Source organism: Tachypleus tridentatus, chromosome 8, assembly GCF_004210375.1.
Source record: "Tachypleus tridentatus isolate NWPU-2018 chromosome 8, ASM421037v1, whole genome shotgun sequence".
NCBI classification, from domain to species: Eukaryota; Metazoa; Arthropoda; class Merostomata; order Xiphosura; family Limulidae; genus Tachypleus; species Tachypleus tridentatus.
In genome coordinates, this window is record NC_134832.1 from 147230426 (window position 1) to 147250694 (window position 20269).

The window sequence follows — 20269 nt, forward strand, 5'->3', positions numbered from 1 at the left end:
AAACAAGTTTAAATTACAATTTTTTTCCTTGTCTTACAGTAATCTATCTCAAAAAATAAATCAACTTACTGAACAATGTAAGACTCTCACAAACAAGAGTTTGGCAACCTCACAAAGCAGTGTTAATTTCCTGTTAAAAAATGCCAAATTTGCACAGATAACATGTCAGGCACCAGTTCTTATCTAACTTAGTGTGTGTTGTTGGTAATCAAACTGTGATAAAAATTTCTTCAGTTCAAAATTGTTTAATTTTTGACGTGTGCCAAAAATGGCAACAAACTGCTTGAGATTTTTTACACTCGAAAAGACAATTGAAGTTGTGCAGGCTGACAGTGATTTTCATTCTGAACCTGAATAACCTGATGATGAATTTGAGTGTGCCATGACTGAAACAAAATAAGGGCTTAAAGGGTTAAGGAGACGTTGGCAAGAAGCTAAAATCATTGTTTATAAAGACTAATTTAAAAGTTTTCTTCTTGCACTTTTAATAACCTCATATGGAAGGCAGTACAACTACTATTAAATAGCTTTACCTAACACTGGAGAATGAGGCACAGAAAAGAATCATGTAATGTGCAATTAATACCTAAATTTATCTTGGATTAAAAGCAAATTATTGGAAGTCTTGAATCGGCTATGGAGAAAACATCTAAACAATGTATAAAATCAATATAGAAAGGAAGAGATGTCCAAGTAGAACTTACAGTTCACATGGAGTAATTAGATACCATAAAGTGAAAAAAAGACAGTTTATTAGCTGATTAAAAATAAAAAGAAGTAACAACTTGTGAAAACATGAATAACATGTAAACACTTTATTTTACTTACACACCAGTCTTAAAGTACAGCGACACAATCTAATTCACATACTGACAACAGTAAGTCAGAGATAAGATGGAATCTTAAAAAAGACAGTTTATCATGTACATTTTAATGACTAAAAATGAAGGAAAGTTTAACATGTTGATGTTAAGCTAGTCACTTTCACTGTCACTTCTCTTACGACCAGCTTGCCCAATATGGATGTTGAACTTGTACTCCTGATCACAGCCCATGTAAGCATCACTCATAAAATACAAGGTATATGTAACACCTCCAGGAGATGGGGCCACAAAATCAAGCTTAACTCTAGCCTTTTGTTGGAGCGTTAAACGTTTAATAGAGATAAGTGAATTTGAACGTGGATCTCCAATCACCACCCACCACCCTTCTTCTCGTTTCTATATATATATAAAAAAAAGGTTTAGTTTTCAAAAACACTTGCACTGACACAGGATTTAACTTTTCCCTGCTGGGTTGAGTACACACACATCTGTTAAATATACATGTCCTTAAAGTATGCAAAGTAAACCTGAGTCTATAAGAACCAGTTTGTCTTGTAAACCTCTGAATAAGGATTAAACTACTCGTAAAAAGAAACCAACAAATTATTACAGTGAAAACAATTTTTCATAAACAGTATTTATAAAGAACAGTAGTCAAAAACAGTTCCACCAAGTTTGATTTCTGTAATTTTATAATTTTGCCTTTGAAAAAGGAAACACTTAACACAGAATAAGACAGATGGTGTTTAAAACAAGTAAGAAATACTACTAAGATGAAATCATTGTTTGTGTCCATGTTCACTGGAGGGATATATACCTAGTGAGATACTTCCACAGCTTTTATTCAACATCAAGCATAGAACTTGTAACCCACACTTATCCTTTGAATACAATAATAACCTATGGATCAATTTGTTTTATCAATACTTAATGAAAGTATAACACACATGAATACAAATTCTTACAGCCAATCTTAAATTTCATAGCAATAATATCTTGCATAGTGACAAAAGAAGTTACCTGAGGAAAGAAAGGAGCAATCACAGGACCAGTAATTTCATCTTCTCTTTCAAGGTGCACCAGGATGTTCACAGTAGATCCACTAATGGAAGTTAGAAAGTTTTAAATTATCTTTCGCACGTGTATATACATCTTGTTTGAATCAACATTCCACGGACATAAAAAAACAAGTATTGTTAAACACTGATCAAAACAGAGTAGAATGAAATAGACCAATACAATAAATTAACCATTTATATAAGTAGAATATAAAACATACAAATAAATACACAATCAAATTGTATGTAACAGATCTCATTTTCAATAATGATACTAAAGTACGAACAATAAAGTGAACTACAATATGATGGAGTATGAATTATGATACGTGATAATACTAGAGACAAGAACCATGTCTGTAATAGTGATACATGATAATACTAGAGACAAGAACCATGTCTGTAATAGTGATACATGATAATACTAGAGACAAGAACCATGTCTGTAATAGTGATACATGATAATACTAGAGACAAGAACCATGTCTGTAATAGTGATACATGATAATACTAGAGACAAGAACCACGTCTGTAATAGTGATACATGATAATACTAGAGACAAGAACCATGTCTGTAATAGTGATACATGATAATACCAAGAACCATGTCTGTAATAGTGATACATGATAATACATGATAATACTAGAGACAAGAACCACGTCTGTAATAGTGATACATGATAATACTAGAGACAAGAACCACGTCTGTAATAGTGATACATGATAATACTAGAGACAAGAACCAATAGTGATACGATAATACTAGAGACAAGAACTGTAATAGTGATACATGATAATACTAGAGACAAGAACCACGTCTGTAATAGTGATACATGATCCACGTCTGTAATAGTGATACATGATAATACTAGAGACAAGAACCACATCTGTAATAGTGATACATGATAATACTAAAGACAAGAACCATGTCTGTAATAGTGATACATGATAATACTAGAGACAAGAACCATGTCTGTAATAGTGATACATGATAATACTAGAGACAAGAACCATGTCTGTAATAGTGATACATGATAATACTAGAGACAAGAACCATGTCTGTAATAGTGATACATGATAATACTAGAGACAAGAACCATGTCTGTAATAGTGATACATGATAATACTAGAGACAAGAACCATGTCTGTAATAGTGATACATGATAATACTAGAGACAAGAACCATGTCTGTAATAGTGATACATGATAATACTAAAGACAAGAACCACGTCTGTAATAGTGATACATGATAATACTAGAGACAAGAACCACGTCTGTAATAGTGATACATGATAATACTAAAGACAAGAACCACGTCTGTAATGTCTGTAATGTGATACATGATAATACTAGAGACAAGAACCATGTCTGTAATAGTGATACATGATAATACTAGAGACAAGAACCATGTCTGTAATAGTGATACATGATAATACTAGAGACAAGAACCATGTCTGTAATAGTGATATATGAATACCACATTGTGTTTATTACCCCTCAGCCACAAGAATAGATTTTTTGACTGAGTTTATTTACAATGGCCTTTTCCTTTGATGCACAAAATCAGAAAAGTTTTCATAAGACCTCATGTAAGTAAAAACATAATCCAGCTGTTCAGGTTTGATGAAGAGGACACCACTCAGGAAGTAAATAAAGCTCAGAGACAACTCAAATGGACAAAATAAAAACAATTACATGGTTAACACTGTCCACGGCAAGGGGTACCTAATGGTGACACCAGACATGAGTAAAAACCTGGGATGTTAGCATCCAATTGTTTACCTTATGCAACTCTTACTCTATTAAACTAACAAAGTGGTTAAATAACTGATAGACACCCTGTACCTTATGGCAGATAATACAGAATAAGTGTAGAAGTCAACCACAGAGTTGCATCTAAAGAAACAGTGTATTGAATATTCAGTTTAACATTTGTCACATTTATTCATCAGAACAGCAGATTTCAAACTATGTTCCATAAAACACCATGGTTTCACAAAGATAACAGGAAATGAAATCGATTTTTAATTACTGAATATTAACCAATTAGGGTAATGTGTTAGTGAATGTATAAATCTGTATTATAAGAGAAAAATATGGCACTACTTCTGAGAAGGCTTTAAGTGTGAGGGTTCCATGGCTTCATAAAGCTTGAAGGGTGCTGCATGAGAAAAATACTTGAACAATTAGAACCGGTTCTTCACTTTCACTTAAACAGCACAGTCTACTCAAAATACAGTAGAATTTGAGATTAAGAGGTGAACAACTAAGGAATTTGAAACATAAGTATCCTACCTTCTGATATTGTCTTTGTCTTGTACTTCATAATTCAGTTCAATGTTAGGGTAACGATTACAGAACCGAGCAACATCAGCCATCTGAGAATCTGACAATTGAAGAAGTTTGTCACGTTCATCATCTTCCAGTTCCATGATATCAAAAACAGTTTCAACACCTTTCTCTACACACCTCTTAGTAATTTCACCAGAGAAGTGAGGAAGCTGTTTGAGGTAAGAGTCCTTGTTCCACATGGCTTGTGTTACCATCTGGGCAAGTTCCATGGCACTGAGAGCAGGAGACAACCAGCCATTGGAACTCAGAACATCCACACAAGCCTGGATCAATCGTACAGCCTAGAAAACATAACAATAAATTATCGTCATTCTGTGAACTATAAACACAAATCTTAATAATGACCTTTATCTCCTGTGATTAAAATTACTGTCAGGAAAAGAGAAACATGCAGTTAATGGTTTGGGTCAAACCAACCTTCATCTGCACCTTTTGTTGGCAAGGTCACATGTTTGAGATCTCATGTATATCAAACCTTCTTTAAAAAAACTCATGAGTAGAAACATCAGCAGACTAGAATTACAGTTTGTTTTATTAATTTAATTACACTGAAATAAAACAAATATTAAAAATATTTTTAAATACACAGAATAGGGTAAAGGTGTAAGATATCAACAATGTTCTCAATATTATACATACTTTACTTAAAATTTCTTCTGTGTCTGACTGTAGTTCAGCAGAAAGCTGCATGCGAGATAAGTGAGCTTGAAGCAACAGGTTCGTCTTCACATGTGGATCACTAAACTTTGGATTGTTCAGCTTGTGAGGTAACCGACTGGCCAACTGATGAACAAAATGACAGAAACAGTTTAAAACACACAAGACCAATTTTTTTTTTTTCTGATTCAGATTTTGCTCTTGTAAGTCAAATTATGTTTTATTTTTGTCTGTGTATAAATGTAGGTAGATATATTTTGTTTCTAATAGGCTTGTTTTGAATTTTACTCAAAGCTACGAGGGCTATCCACACTAGCCGTCCCTAATTTAGCAGTGTAAGACAAGAGGGGAGGCAGCTAGTCATCACTGCCAACTCTTTTTTTTTACTAACAAATAGTGGGATTGACTGTCACATTATAACACCCCCATGGTTGAAAGAGCGAATATGTTTGGTGTGACGGGGATTCAAACCGGTGACCCTCAGATTATGAATCAAGTGCCCTTAGCCACCTGGCCATGCTGGGTCATTTCTAATAGAAAGCTAGTCTTGTTCACTTTTGTCTGTGTGAATGATTATGTACATTACCCATTTTTTTTTATCTATTTATTAGAGCCTGGTCTTGAAAGTTAGATTTTTGTCTGTGAATATAATTATGTATTTGTTTCTATGTATAATAGAAGGCTAGTCTTGAAGTAGGGATACATTTTTTTTTTTTTAATATAAAAATGAGACTAGTTACATTTGATTTTGGATCTTTTTGTCTGTGTGTAAGAATACCAAATTTAAGATCAAGTTCCTGACACTTGTACAACCATTACCAGTATTGTGAAAATGTTCTAAAGAAAACAAAGTTAAACAATGCAGTTTAAAGCTAAATGTGAAACAATTTATTCATGAATTTAGAAACAAACTTTGTGTTAAATGTACATTAAAATGTTGTTGGAGTAAGCTGTGAGAAACTATACCTAGTTTTATTGTCATTATATATTCATTCAATCAAATGATTTTAAATCTGGGTGAAGTATACAAGCTTTAAAATCTAATTAGTTTGTTAATAGATACATTTCTTCAGTGAGTGACAGACAATTTAACATGTTAACAGTCTTAAGTTTTACTCAAACTTAGATGACCAAGCCTTTTAAAATTCATAAAATATTCTGGAACCTTTCCGACAACCTATAGAGAAATAAAGTAAACATTCCGTAACCAAATAGGAATGGTGGTCCTATACCTGTCGCAGAATGCTGTCTTCATGGTGACGAACAGGAATGTTTTCATACTCTGCTGCCGAGCTGATGATTTCAATTAAACCCCTGATTTTTGTCTTAGCATTCAGTGACATGCTGAACAACTCTGTCACATAGAGAAAGCAAGAAAATGTTCAGTTAATTATAGAAACGGGAAACTAATGCAGTAAGTGTATCTTCACAAAATTAGGAAAGCTTTCAGTAAACAAGTTTTTTGTATACAAAAAATTACATTTCTGTAAATACTTACACTAAGGACTTGCTAATGAATTTATGGAGTTGAGAGTCTGAAGCAGTCTTCACAAGACTTAGTGAAAATTGATTCTGATGTTAAAATACTTATTATATAGTATTACATTGTTACAACCCGTAAGTCCTCCTAACTGTATATCAGAAATTTATATTTTATCTGTTATATTCTCTAGTATAAAACTGTATACAACCTGTGTACATTTGACCAGTCTTGTAACCACCACCACTACATACACAACAAACAAAAAAGAATCTAAATTATCTTGTTTTCTTTAAAGAGTGACTAAATGAGACAGTTACACTCCATTTACATATCACTGACAAATAATTTTACTGTAATCCTAAGTAATATTTTTATATAATGTATTATTTCTTTATACAAGTTTACACACAAGAAACTTTTGCCTAAAACTACTGGACAGTACACCAGGTGTTGTTAGTACTTTGTGTAATTTTTTTTATTTTACATACCGTATTTTCTGCCTAATAAGCTGAATTTCTGACCCAAAATTTTGGACCTGATTTTTGGGGGTCTGCTTATTGGCCGATCACTCCTTTCGGAAATTTCTTCTTCTTAGGAAATGTTTTTGTTTTGAAAATTACCATAGGCGTAATTTTGTCCCATCAACAAAGCACGTTAAGACTACAGTGAAACGTTGTTTCTGGAATTTCATTGGTTACCTAATTACAGTGAGTGGAACCAATAACGAATGACATATTGATTCCATCTCTGTCTCAATACGACACGTTCTGCTTTACTGCAGAACGCCAATGATCACACACAACATGCATGCTGATGTTGAAACGAGACTAAGAAATCATTTTGAAGAAACTTGTCACTTCTTAAAAATGGCTTCGGCTTATTGGGCGGTAATAAGCAAAAACCCTCATTTTCAGAGCTGAAAATTGGCCTCGGCTTATTAACCAGAAAATACGGTATATAATTTACAGCATAAAAACAAAACATGACCTGATATGATAATAATTTAACTAGTTTTCTAATTTAGTTATATGTGTATTAAAAATATTTTCCTTACCTGGTAAAGGCAGTCTTGATAGCAGTAAATTATAAAATTAAAACAGAATAGCTCAAAACAAATTATGAGAACATTGTTTGTTTTTCTAGAATTTTGCACAAAGCTACTCGAGGGCTATCTGTGCTAGCCGTCCCTAATTTAACAGTGTAAGACTAGAGGGAAGGCAGCTAGTCATCACCACCCACTGCCAACTCTTGGACTACTCTTTTACCAACGAATAGTGGGATTGACCGTCACATTATAACGCTCCCACGGCTGAAATGGCGAGCATGTTTGGCGCAGGGGATGCGAACCCGCGACCCTCAAATTACGAGTCGCATGCCTTAACACGCTTGGCCATGCCAGGCCATTATGAGAACAAGCTAAACTCAAAGAAAGCAGTGAACTATTCTACTTCTATCAGATAAAGTCAGCCAGAAGGAGTGTTTGTGTGTGTATTTTAGTTTAAGTCAAAAATCTCTTTAGCCTTTTTGCAATGGGTAGGTCAAAGTTCACATAATGTTTTACAGGGTTACATTCAAAATTTAATTTATTAACAATGTATATGAATAAACCTAGCATCAAAACACAGTTAAAAATATTAATATTATACACGTTCTTAATATCATAAGGAAATATTTTAAAAAATCTTTAATCTTCCCCAATATGAGAATTACAATATTTTCTTTCTAGATCTTCCCCTTCCCTAATTAAGTTATTACTTTTTCAAGTACATAATTTAATTATTTTAATATAGATATTACTCAATTAACCACAATTTTCATAACATTCAACCTTATTTGTTTATGGACTCAGAACCCATTTCCCACACACACACACACCTATCAGCCACAAATTACCAATAATTCTATCTGATGTTAAATACATTATTTATAACTAACAGGAAGTCAAAGTATTAAAATATTATATGATATATTATATTGCACTGCTTTCTGTACAGAGAATTGTCTATTTCAACTCCAGTTTGAAGTTTTATTCTCCTAAGAATCACACAAACACATTTGAATTTTTAATGGTTCTTGCAACCTAGCCAAAAAGTGAGAAAAATTACATGGTTATAGGTCATTTTTTTATTTCGTGCATGTTTTCACTCCATGTTCTTAGGTCAAGGTTCAATTTTAATGGTCATCTGAGATTATCAAAAACTTCCTCAGGTGATCAACTTAAACCCCCATGTTGTCCAATGTACGATAGCACCCTGGAATAGACCCTTGCTGAAAACAGCATCACAGTCCATTGTACACTTATGCATGTCCACAATATTGACCCACAATAATACCTTTTGGGATTTTTTAAAAAGATAACGTTCTGTACAAGAGAATTGTTGGTACAATCCACCAAAGGGAACTGAAAACATTAGAAAAAGTTAGCAGCTGTGGATGGTTAATAATGTAAGTTTAGTCACTAAACTCTCTATCGTCGACAAGCTGCAAGTGACTTCAAATGAATATAAATGGTTGTGTAATACAGTACAGTTAGTTACACTTTATTCACAAGGTAGTTTTATGGAAAGATTTATTTTTAAAACAGGCACAACATCCAATCATTATGTCAACCATTCTCAAGTGTACAGGTTTTAATAATAAAGAACATTAGTGTTTAAATTAACACTGAGATAATGTAAAAATACCACACACTTAATCTGTAAATATAATTATTATCACACATTGTACTGAATACATATTTAGTGAGGGAGTACATTTGTAAAAAAAGTTGATATTTAATATCGGAGGTTTTAGTGATTATGAAAATAAACTTTGAAAATTTTCAAATAAAAAGTATCTAATGTTAACACGACTCCATACATTTAGACACATTTGGTGAAACACTTGATAAAAAAATTTATTTTTTGTGTCTAGAAAAGACTTCTAATGTTTACTTAAAGCTTTTCAAATTTGTAAATACACATTAACTTAATGATCAATCACTCTACTTTCAGAATTATGGTACATATACTTTCATGGTAGTTACAAGGTTATGTAAAACACAAGTTGACTGTGAAAGGGTTAAAGCAAGAAGACAATCACTGGAAATTTGTATTTCAGCTCAAGGATATCTAATGTTTGTGTGTGCAAATCCATGAAACATAGAAAGTAATACATGGATAGAAAAACAATTCTAAAATGTCCAATTCATAGAAAATAAGTGTCAGATGATACACGAGAGAGAAAAAATAGTTGTCATACGTGCATTTCTACCTATCTATATTTCACCTACAAGGTTAATGATTCATATATACACTTTTGTTAAAATTATTTTAATCATAGTAATACAACCTGTATCACCAAATATATTATTTTACTCTAATATTAAGTTTTATTTTTATATAATGTACCACATCTTTATATAATAAAAACATTGGGTAAAGCTGTTCAAAAGTTCACTAGATGTTAAGAGATGATGTGATGAGAAAATGATGCAGTAGAAATGATCTGACTGTTTATTAATGATAATTGGCTTGGAACCACTATTTTCACGTAGACTTACCTATAGTTGTATAATTAATATAATAGTATGCAGCAATCATGCCTAAGTTTAGTGGAGAGACATCCATTTCATCCTCAATACTAATGCACTGGAAAGAACAAGTAAAAATGATTACATAAATACCATCAGTCCACAGACAATACGAGAGAATCAGATAAACTGTGAGAAATCGTCAAATTCATGCTCAAACAGTACAATACTGTCATGAAAGTATACTCTATTGCTTCAGTATTTTTTCATATAGAATGTTTAATATATCTAATTCATATTATCTATATAGACCAGGGGTTCTTAACCAGGGGTGCGAAGATGATTCCCAAGGGGTGCGAGGATGCCCATGAATAATTAAAGCAAATCTATATTTTTACATAAGAGTATGCTTTATATTTCTCCTAAGAAGAAACATTTTTGCTTCAGCAGTGTTCCGAGATAAAGTTAAACCTAAACCTGATTTCCTAATGAAGTGGTAAAGTTGCATCAGATTCCAATACAGGGTAAACAAACGGGTATGTGATTTGGATAGACGAGTAAGGGACGCGTACAGGACACGTGCGCAACACGGAGAGAGAGGGAGGTTATCATCACGTCTCAGTCCACATCACCCATCCGTGCCATCAACACGTGAGTTATGGTCTCCCTGTTTCAATGTTATTTTTTTTTCTGATGCATAACAGTAGGGTGGAAGATTGGTTATGTATTATTTCAGATTTTGCTTTCTACACATTTATTTAAATGAGTGATGGGTTGTTTACATAACATACATCATCACTGTAGCAGTGTAGCCGTTACAATATTTTCATAGAATGTATTGTCATGCCTACAAATCTACTGATTAAACCAGGTATTTCAGTCTCTCCATCACATATTTTAGAGATAATTCATAAAAAAAAAAGAAAACACCTACACATGAATGTGTTTCTTTTCCAGATTTGTCTGCAGTATGTCGAAGAAACGAAAGTGGAATGACGAATATGTCAAGTTTGGTTTCACCTGTACCACAGAGAAGGATGGGACACAACGTCCACAGTGTATCCTGTGCAGCACACTCTTCTCCAATGCGAACTTGAAGCCATCAAAGCTTGATGAACATTTCAAGAACAAACATGGTGGCAGGGATGCAGGAAATGACATTGTGACATTAAGGTTCAAAAGAGCAAGGTTTGATCAGGTTGGCACATTGCCGACTTATGGATTTTCGCCAACAGAGAAACCTTTACTGCGTGCTTCTTATGAAGTTGCATACCAGATTGCTAAATCAAAGAAACCCCATACAATTGGTGAGGAACTTATCAAGCCATGTGCCCTTGAAATGGCAAAGATTGTTCTCAGCAAGGAAGCTGAAAAGAAACTCCAACAAGTGTCTTTGTCAAATGATGTAATCCATAACCGAATCATCGACATGAGTGTTGACATCCTGGAAGAAGTTGTAGCTGACATCAAGGCTAGTCCAGTTAAGATTAGCCTACAAGTGGATGAATCAACAGATGTATCCAACTGTTGTCAGCTATTGGCAGTAGTTCGTTACGTGAAGGAGAAAAAAGTGGAAGAAAGTTTCCTTTTCTTTCAGTCCTTAAAGACAACTGCACAAGCTATAGATGTGCTTAACAAAATACAAGAATTTTTCTCAAGAAACGAACTTCACCTTCACAAAATTGGTTCAATATGTACAGATGGTGCACCAGCAATGCTGGGCAATCGTTCTGGGTTTGCTGCATTAATGAGGAAAGAAGTTCCTAATCTGAAAATCACTCACTGCTTTCTTCATCGTCAATCTCTTGCAGCAAAGACATTGCCCCCAGATCTCAAGAAAACTCTGGATATTTGTGTCAAGGTTGTAAACTTTATTCGCAGCCGAGCTTTGAATCATCGATTGTTTCAGTCACTTTGTGAGGAAATGGGTCAGGAACACACTGTTCTTTTGTACCACACTGAAGTGAGGTGGTTGTCACGTGGTGGTGTGCTGTTTCGTGTGTTTGAACTGAGAGGAGAAATTCATCAGTTTCTCTGTGAAAGGGTACAAGAACTGGCTATATATTTCAAAGAACCTAGTTTTGTTCAGATGCTTGCCTATTTGGCTGATGTGTTTTAGCTCTCAATGAACTCAATCTCTCTCTGCAAGGAAGGGGACTCAACATTGTGACTGCAAGCAAAAATTGGCTGCATTCAAAGAAAAACTTGTCTTGTGGATAAAGCGTGTGAAGATGGGGAATTTGGCAAATTTCCCTGCCTGGAAGAGACAGTCACAGAAAATTCTACCCTGCATCCAGACTTTGTTGCAAAGTTGTTGAACATATGCAGATGCTGCGTGCACTTCATTTGAGGGTTACTTCTGGTGTGGAGAGCTGCAAACCTATGACAACTGGATCCTGAATCCTTTCATGCAGAATTTGGAAGATGTCAGCGCATCAAGGAAGATCTCATCGACCTTAGACACAATCGTGAAATCCAAATGGAGTTCACCAATAGTCAGCTGGAACACTTCTGGGCTTCTCAGCTGGAAGCATACCCTGCATTAGCAAAGAAAGCTCTTGAAGTGCTGGTACCATTTGCAACTACTTACTTGTGTGAACAAGGATTTTCTTGTCTACTTCACATCCAAACAAAATGCAGAAATCGGCTGAATTCTGAACATGACATGCAAGTGGCACTCAGTACAAAGACGCCAAGATTTGATGCCATCATAGAGAAAAAACAGCAGCAACGAAGTCACTAAGTTTACTGTGCATTACAGGCTAAATGAAAACATTATTAACAAAATTGAAATTAATTTTTCATTATGTACCCTGAATTTTTGTCTTGAAAAAAGGTATGCTGTATGTATGAAGATTAAAAAAAATTTTTTGATTACATCAACTTTGTATTTTTAGCTTTTTTTATATTTAAGTTTCCAGGGGGTGCGAGAAATGATTACTGATTTGAAAGGGGTGCAAACACTGAAAAAGGTTAAGAACCACTGATATAGATTGTTATGTACTGTTAGCTTAACACATGTATTTGGAACTAACCTAAACTTCTTAAGCTGATAGGTCTTGTGAGATATTAGATTAGAAATGAAAATACTGTTAACAGGGAGGGGTATCCAATTTATGAAACAATACATTCTAATTGTTTGAATATGAATACTAAAAAAACATATTTAATTAGCTGTACTTGCTAACAAATTGATTTTAGTTTCTCTCTACATAGGGAATTCCTTTGTGTGCAGATTAGTAATATTAATGAATACAAACAGAGAATACTGCTCTAAAGATCTTACAAAAATTACTGTGTAGTCAGTGATGTTTCACGAGAATGGACCCACATGGAAACCTCTGAGCAGTAACTGCTTATGAACTCCTCAAACTCCTTTGCTATTAGGTTTATTATCTCATAAAATCAGGTTTGCTACTATAATATACACAACCAGTAAAATTCTGTACATGATAAATATAAATACATTTAACAATATCATGTACAGAACCTTTTAATATGACACTCTGCTCATAAAGAGAAACAATATGAAACTCTTATTTAAAAAGTGTCTTGTGTTGCATTATTTTTCTGATATTTCTAGTGACAATAAATAATATTTTAACTCACAATTATTTTGATAGATACAGTAACAAACTGTTATTGATAAATGAGTTTTAAACTAATTTATTTGCCACTTAATGTTTCACTACCAAACTGTTAACTGTATTTTGTTAAGCACAAAGCTACACAACTGACTACCTGTGTCCTACAAACCAGATGTACTAAAATTCATTTTCTAACGTATAATCCTTCAGACTTACTGCCAAAACATTCAGTAGTAACTTATTTACAAATGTGGTTATATTGCTTTATTATCAAGTTAATATTTCATTCAAGAGAAAAATTCAAAAATGGTAAAATTAACATTAATAAACAAAAAGCTCTAAAGTATAACATTATTATTAAAAATCAAAGAGTTATTTTCAATATTCGCACAAAGAAACATATATTCTCTGTGTTAACAATGCGTAATTTTGATTGACAGACTAGAGATAAAGAAGCTAGTCACATCACTTACCATCAACTCCTTCACTACTTTGATCCAGTGGGATTTTTATAATGTGTTTACAATCCAGAAGTGAGGAACATGATTTTGTGACAAAGGAAAACAAATCATGGACTCTCAGATTCAGTGTCAAGTTTACTAACCCCTAGGTTACATTCCACCCATGCTATAAAATGGACTAACCTTTGATTGTTCCAAGTCACTTAAAGTATTTTCCACTAATTCAGAGAGATGATCTGACAAATGTCTGTGGGTGACACCTGGGTAGAGAGAGAACATTATGTGCTCTTTTAATAAGTGTTATAACCAAATCTGAAATTAATTTAAGTAATTCACTCTGATGATGAGCCCACCACATGAAGTAAGTGTATGAATATAAATGGTTAGTACATACATTAAAAACTTTAACTTAAGAACACAAGAAAAGTAACAAAGGTTCAACCTACTCATGTATTCAATTTAAAGTTATGAACCATTAAAATCTTTCGTGATGTTATATAACATTTTAGTATTAGAAAACAGGTTATCAAACTGTGAAACAATTGCATTAGTAAAAAAAGTGACCTTCAGATAATAATAAAAAAGTGACCTTTACTCTTCAGATAATAATAATAAAATTTCCTCCAATATCTTGCTACTGTACCTGCATCAGGACTAGTTGTAGAAAAAAGTTTGACAAATTTAAAAACTTTATAATGAAATTACTGTAGTTTGAACAAAGGCTTTTCTCCACATTAGGCCTTAATTAAACAGTCACAGTGAGGTAGATTCACAACCACTTGCCTTGCAGATTATAATAGTTTGGGTTTTGGGTCATCCTCATATACAGAAATGTCCAGGTCAGGTAATCTACTGCATCTTGCTTGTTTTCTATTGTTTTGGTGACAATCTCAGCATTAAAATGATCATGAAGACAATGGTCCAGATGACTCTGCAAAAAAACCAGAACATTAAAATACAACTCATGGCAAAAACAAAATTATGTAGATCCAAGTGGAAGTAAAAACAAAAGATGCTGATTCAAGTGACTAAAAAAATACAGTGACTTAGGACATTTTAAAAATACAAGTGACAAAAATAATGAAACACAGATGCAAGGGACGAAATAAGTAATGCAAAACAAATTCAGGTGATTCTTTAACATTTTATCTTTGTTGTCACATAAATATGATACTTTGAACTAATTATATCATTTTTTCTGTATGTAACTTAACATTTAGGGACAACAAAGAACCTACTGGTCCATCAAGGTTGTCCAATACTCCAAAATAAAACTATTAAAAACAAAACTCAAAAGCTAGCCTTTATTGATTGTATAGTTAAAGGTTTTCTTTCAACTCCCTCACATCCACAACGTCTAATGGCAACCCGTTTCAAAGGCCAGTCATCCTAACAGAAAACTTAGTCTCAGATGAAGATAACTCTTGCCATCCTCACCATTAAGTATGAAAAAGATGATTCATCAACACCATCAATTCCCTTAACAACCTTAAACATCTCAATCAGATCTCCTTTACCTCTTTTTCTTCCAAGAGAAAACCATTTCAGAGATCTTAATCTCTCCTCATATGATAACCACTATCCCAAGCAACATACTACTAGCCCTTCTCTGAAACCTTTCCAACAATTCAGTATCCTTCCTAATATAAGCTCAAAACTGAAAACAATACTCCAGATGTGGCCTAATCAGTGAGCTGCACAATGAAATTATAACTTCTTCAGAATTTTATGTTGTATCTAAAGAAACACTGAAAACAAGTCTATTTGCCACTCCACACTGCTTGCTTACACCAAGATCCTTTTCTGTTAAGATTATTACTATTCAGATTATACTTATAATTCAAATTATGGTAACCCACATGCAATATCTTTCATTTATCATACTGAAACCCATCTGCCATTTATTCACACAACTCACTACACAATCTAAATCATTTTGTAAATTAGCAGCATACCCAGCAACACAAAAGACCTTAATATCACCAGCAAAGCTAAGTAATTTATTGACCATTCCTTCACCTGTAACATTAATGTAAATCATAAAGAGTAAAGATCTTAAGACTGAACACTGAGGTACACCACTTGTGACAATAATCCAGCTTGAGTGAACTCCATTTGAAACAACCCACTGTTTTCTTCCAGCAAGTCACTCTTCTATCAATGTTACTAACCTTTCTAACACACCTAGAGATAATTTTGTTAAATTGTGTACTTTTTGGAGGGGTAATAAGTAACTCAGTAAACAGGGAAGGCCTAGAGAACAAATGTTGCAAGGACTGTCCAAAATATTTCCTTATAATACAATAGTTTGACATGCTCACTTTGACATACCCATAACAAGAGGGTTTAAACTCTTGCATAATAATATATCAAATGAGTTAACATTTAAAGAAACTGGATGCAATATTAAAGAAAAACAATGTAAAAATAATAACTTAAATACACTGTATGTAAACACTCAAAACATAGTTACTCAAAGTCCTTATGGTTAAACTTTTGAAAACACTTTACAGACTTAAGTTGTTGATGTCATCACAAAAGTCAAACAGAACAGAAGAGAAATATACAAGGTCATTCTAATACCTCAACTGGCAAGGGCTCATACAAGAACTTCTTGAAAAAATCTTTCTTGGAACTCTGGCAAAGGAGGACACACTTTCCTATAAACGAAACGAATTATACCATCATTAACAAATTATATGGTACATCAATAATTATCTGTTTATAATTGAAGAACACAATAAGAATTCTTGTAGAATATGTTCAACTCAAATATTTTTTTTTCTCTTCATCTTATTCATCAAGTCAGACATTTTTATATCTAAAGACAAAATATTTGGAATTATAAACACAAATGACAAGTTCAGTTATACACAGCATGGCAAATATATATACAGTAATGTTCAACAGAAATGACAGGCACAGTTGTACACAGCATAACAATTATATATACGGTAATGTTAAACAGAAATAATTGGCACAGTTATACACAGCATGACAAGTATATATACAGTGATGTTAAACAGAAATGACAGGTACAGTTATACACAGCATGACGAGTATATATACAGTGATGTTAAACAGAAATGACAGGTACAGTTATACACAGCATGACGAGTATATATACAGTAATGTTAAACAGAAATGACAGGTACAGTTATACACAGCATGACGAGTATATATACAGTAATGTTAAACAGAAATGACAGGTACAGTTATACACAGCATGACGAGTATATATACAGTAATGTTAAACAGAAATGACAGTTACAGTTATACACAGCATGACGAGTATATATACAGTAATGTTAAACAGAAATGACAGTTACAGTTATACACAGCATGACGAGTATATATACAGTAATGTTAAACAGAAATGACAGGTATAGTTATACACAGCATGACGAGTATATATACAGTAATGTTAAACAGAAATGACAGGTACAGTTATACACAGCATGACGAGTATATATACAGTAATGTTAAACAGAAATGACAGGTACAGTTATACACAGCATGATGAGTATATATACAGTAATGTTAAACAGAAATGACAGGTATAGTTATACACAGCATGATGAGTATATATACAGTAATGTTAAACAGAAATGACAGTTACAGTTATACACAGCATGACGAGTATATATACAGTAATGTTAAACAGAAATGAAAGGTACAGTTATACACAGCATGACACAGCATACACAGCATGTATTGCTGTCTGCTTAATTGACTGTAGTATATATGCCAGTTTCTTACCTAAATATACTATAGTTAAAACTGTATTTAGGTCTCACTTTTATATTTTAGTTACGTATTACATTTGTTTTAACAATGATATTTAAATGGTTTACAGATTTATATAAATTTAACTTATTGACAGATTTTGAGAGGTTACATACAAGAGGGCATGTATAAGTGTCATAGCATTACAGGTGTAAATGACATGATGAAAATTTGGAAAGGAAGAATGATTGTTTGTTTTGGAATTTCGCACAAAACTACTCGAGGGCTATCTGTGCTAGCCGTCCCTAATTTAGCAGTGTAAGACTAGAGGGAAGGCAGCTAGTCATCACCACCCACCGCCAACTCTTGGGCTACTCTTTTACCAACGAATAGTGGGATTGACCGTCAAATTATAACGCCCCCACGGCTGGTAGGGCAAGCATGTTTGGCGCTACTCGGGCGCGAACCCGCGACCCTCAGATTACGAAGCGCACGCCTTAATGCGCTAGGCCATGCCAGGCCCTAGGAAGAATGAAGATAAAGTACAAGTGAAAAGAAAAAGACTTCAAATGATGCACAGAAGAAAATTAACATCATTCTGGTATATTTATACGATGAGTTTAAAGGTATGTACATAATTCCAATTCTTAAGTTTAAACACTTCATTGCACTGTATGTCGATAACAGAAACAGTTAAGAATATAGTAGAGAAAACATAAAAGTATAAATAATTACCTTAATACCTTCTTATATTAATATTTGAGGCTCTAGAGACTATACCTATGAAATGTGAAAACTGTAACATAGGATACAGTATTTTAATTTTTTGTGTTGAATGATTGAAAGTGAGTGCAAATAACTACACTAAATGCTTTATTTTACTGAAACTACATACTTTTAGAGATGTTCTTGTCACATTTTAAACAATTTCATACACTAGGTTTATTTCTGGAGTGAAATATAACCACAGAGATATTAAGTGCTACAAACTGTAGCAAATGGTAACAAAAGAGTTAACCTAATTTATTATTAAGGCATATGAATAAATCATGCATCAAAAATTAGATAATGAATCAAATTTTGTGTCCCTATCTGTGGATTTGTTCCTTACGCATGGCCAATTCTCTAAAGCTTGAGGTACATATACTTTATGTGGAAAATAACATGGGTTATGAGACCACAAATTGAGATTAAAGTAACAAACATAGCAATTTTTGGGAAAAATAAAAAGAAAAAAGAGAGGACCAACTGGTCTCAAATTGAAACGGCCAGATTTCTTTGGTAACGTGATCAAAAGGGCTTTGTTAATGAGGACTTTTCCTAATCATTCAAGATTAATTACATGTTAAAACTGTGGACCCTTCACCTGTACTTTTCCTTCTACACATACATGCCTACTCTCTAACTCCCTTTAATTAGAAGAGGCTGGTGATTTGTCTCAAACACGTGCCCACATTTCTTCAACTACACAGGCTTGCTCTAGCCATATCTTTTGCTTTGCTTGTGTAAGTGTGCTTGCAAGAACCAACTATAGGATGACTTCACAAAAATATTTGACATCAGCAAATTTTTATTTATTTTGTGTTGAAACTAGAAGAGAATAAATTAATTCTTTAAATGCAACAATAATAAAGTAAAAACACTGCAAACACGTGACCATGTTGCATTGCTTTGAAAACTTGAAATGTCATGCCAAGTACATGCAAGAAGCAGGAGAAATGTACCTAATTTTGATTTAATTAAAACAGCTCTAGAAAATTATTTTATTTTTCACACATAGGCATTTTTATTAATCTTTTCAAAACATTTAGTGAGGTAATGAAATCATCTTAATTTTTTTCTCCAAAAATCCATCATTCCTATGGTAAATTCAGTTGAAACAGCACATGATATTTAAAGCAATGCCAGGTACTACTAGTATTGTATAAGATTTAAGTTCTTAATTATAGAAAGAAATACTTAAAACAAAACCCCAGCCTTCCTACTATAAGAATTGTAACATTTCTTCTCCAAGTCTTCCCTCTTCTATAATTTATTTACCACTCCTCCAAGAAGTGCAGAATTTAACCCATCTTTCTCATTATAATATACAACTTAAACATAGCATGATTTTTAGTCTTCAATCTTATCTGTTTAAGTAAAACATCAGACCCCACTTGCCCTCACACACCTGGCACATCCTCTCTTTCACAGATTACCAATAACTAATACATCAGACCCCACTTGCCCTCACACACCTGGCACATCCTCTCTTTCACAGATTACCAATAACTAATACATCAGACCCCACTTGCCCTCACACACCTGGCACATCCTCTCTTTCACAGGATTACCAATAACTAAAACATCAGACCCCACTTGCCTCACACACCTGGATACATCCTCTCTTTCTGGATTACCAATAACTAATACATCAGACCCTACTTGCTCCTCACACACCTGGCATCCTCTCTTTTCACAGATTACCAGATAACTAATACATCAGACCCTACTTGCCCTCTCACACACCTGGCATCCTCTCTTTCACATCCAATATCTCTTTCTCACAGATTACCAATAACTAAAACATAATACATCCAATAACTAATACATCAGACCCTACTTGTCCTC

General features: G+C 33.5%; 1 protein-coding gene across 2 annotated transcripts in view; it reads right to left on the bottom strand.

Moving 5' to 3' along the window:
- Positions 1-800: 800 nt before the first annotated feature.
- The window catches only part of Brr2 (U5 small nuclear ribonucleoprotein l(3)72Ab), an 84797-nt gene continuing 65328 nt past the window's right edge, over positions 801-20269 (bottom strand). For both annotated transcript variants that reach the window (XM_076452060.1, XM_076452059.1), the window contains exons 34-42: positions 16517-16593; positions 14717-14864; positions 14117-14193; positions 9916-10003; positions 6124-6245; positions 4874-5017; positions 4178-4515; positions 1845-1926; positions 801-1220 (exon numbers count right to left, since the gene is read on the bottom strand). In XM_076452060.1, coding sequence (XP_076308175.1) covers positions 975-1220; positions 1845-1926; positions 4178-4515; positions 4874-5017; positions 6124-6245; positions 9916-10003; positions 14117-14193; positions 14717-14864; positions 16517-16593 — 1322 coding nt within the window. In that variant the 3' untranslated portion in view covers positions 801-974. The remainder of the gene's footprint in view (positions 1221-1844; positions 1927-4177; positions 4516-4873; positions 5018-6123; positions 6246-9915; positions 10004-14116; positions 14194-14716; positions 14865-16516; positions 16594-20269) is intronic.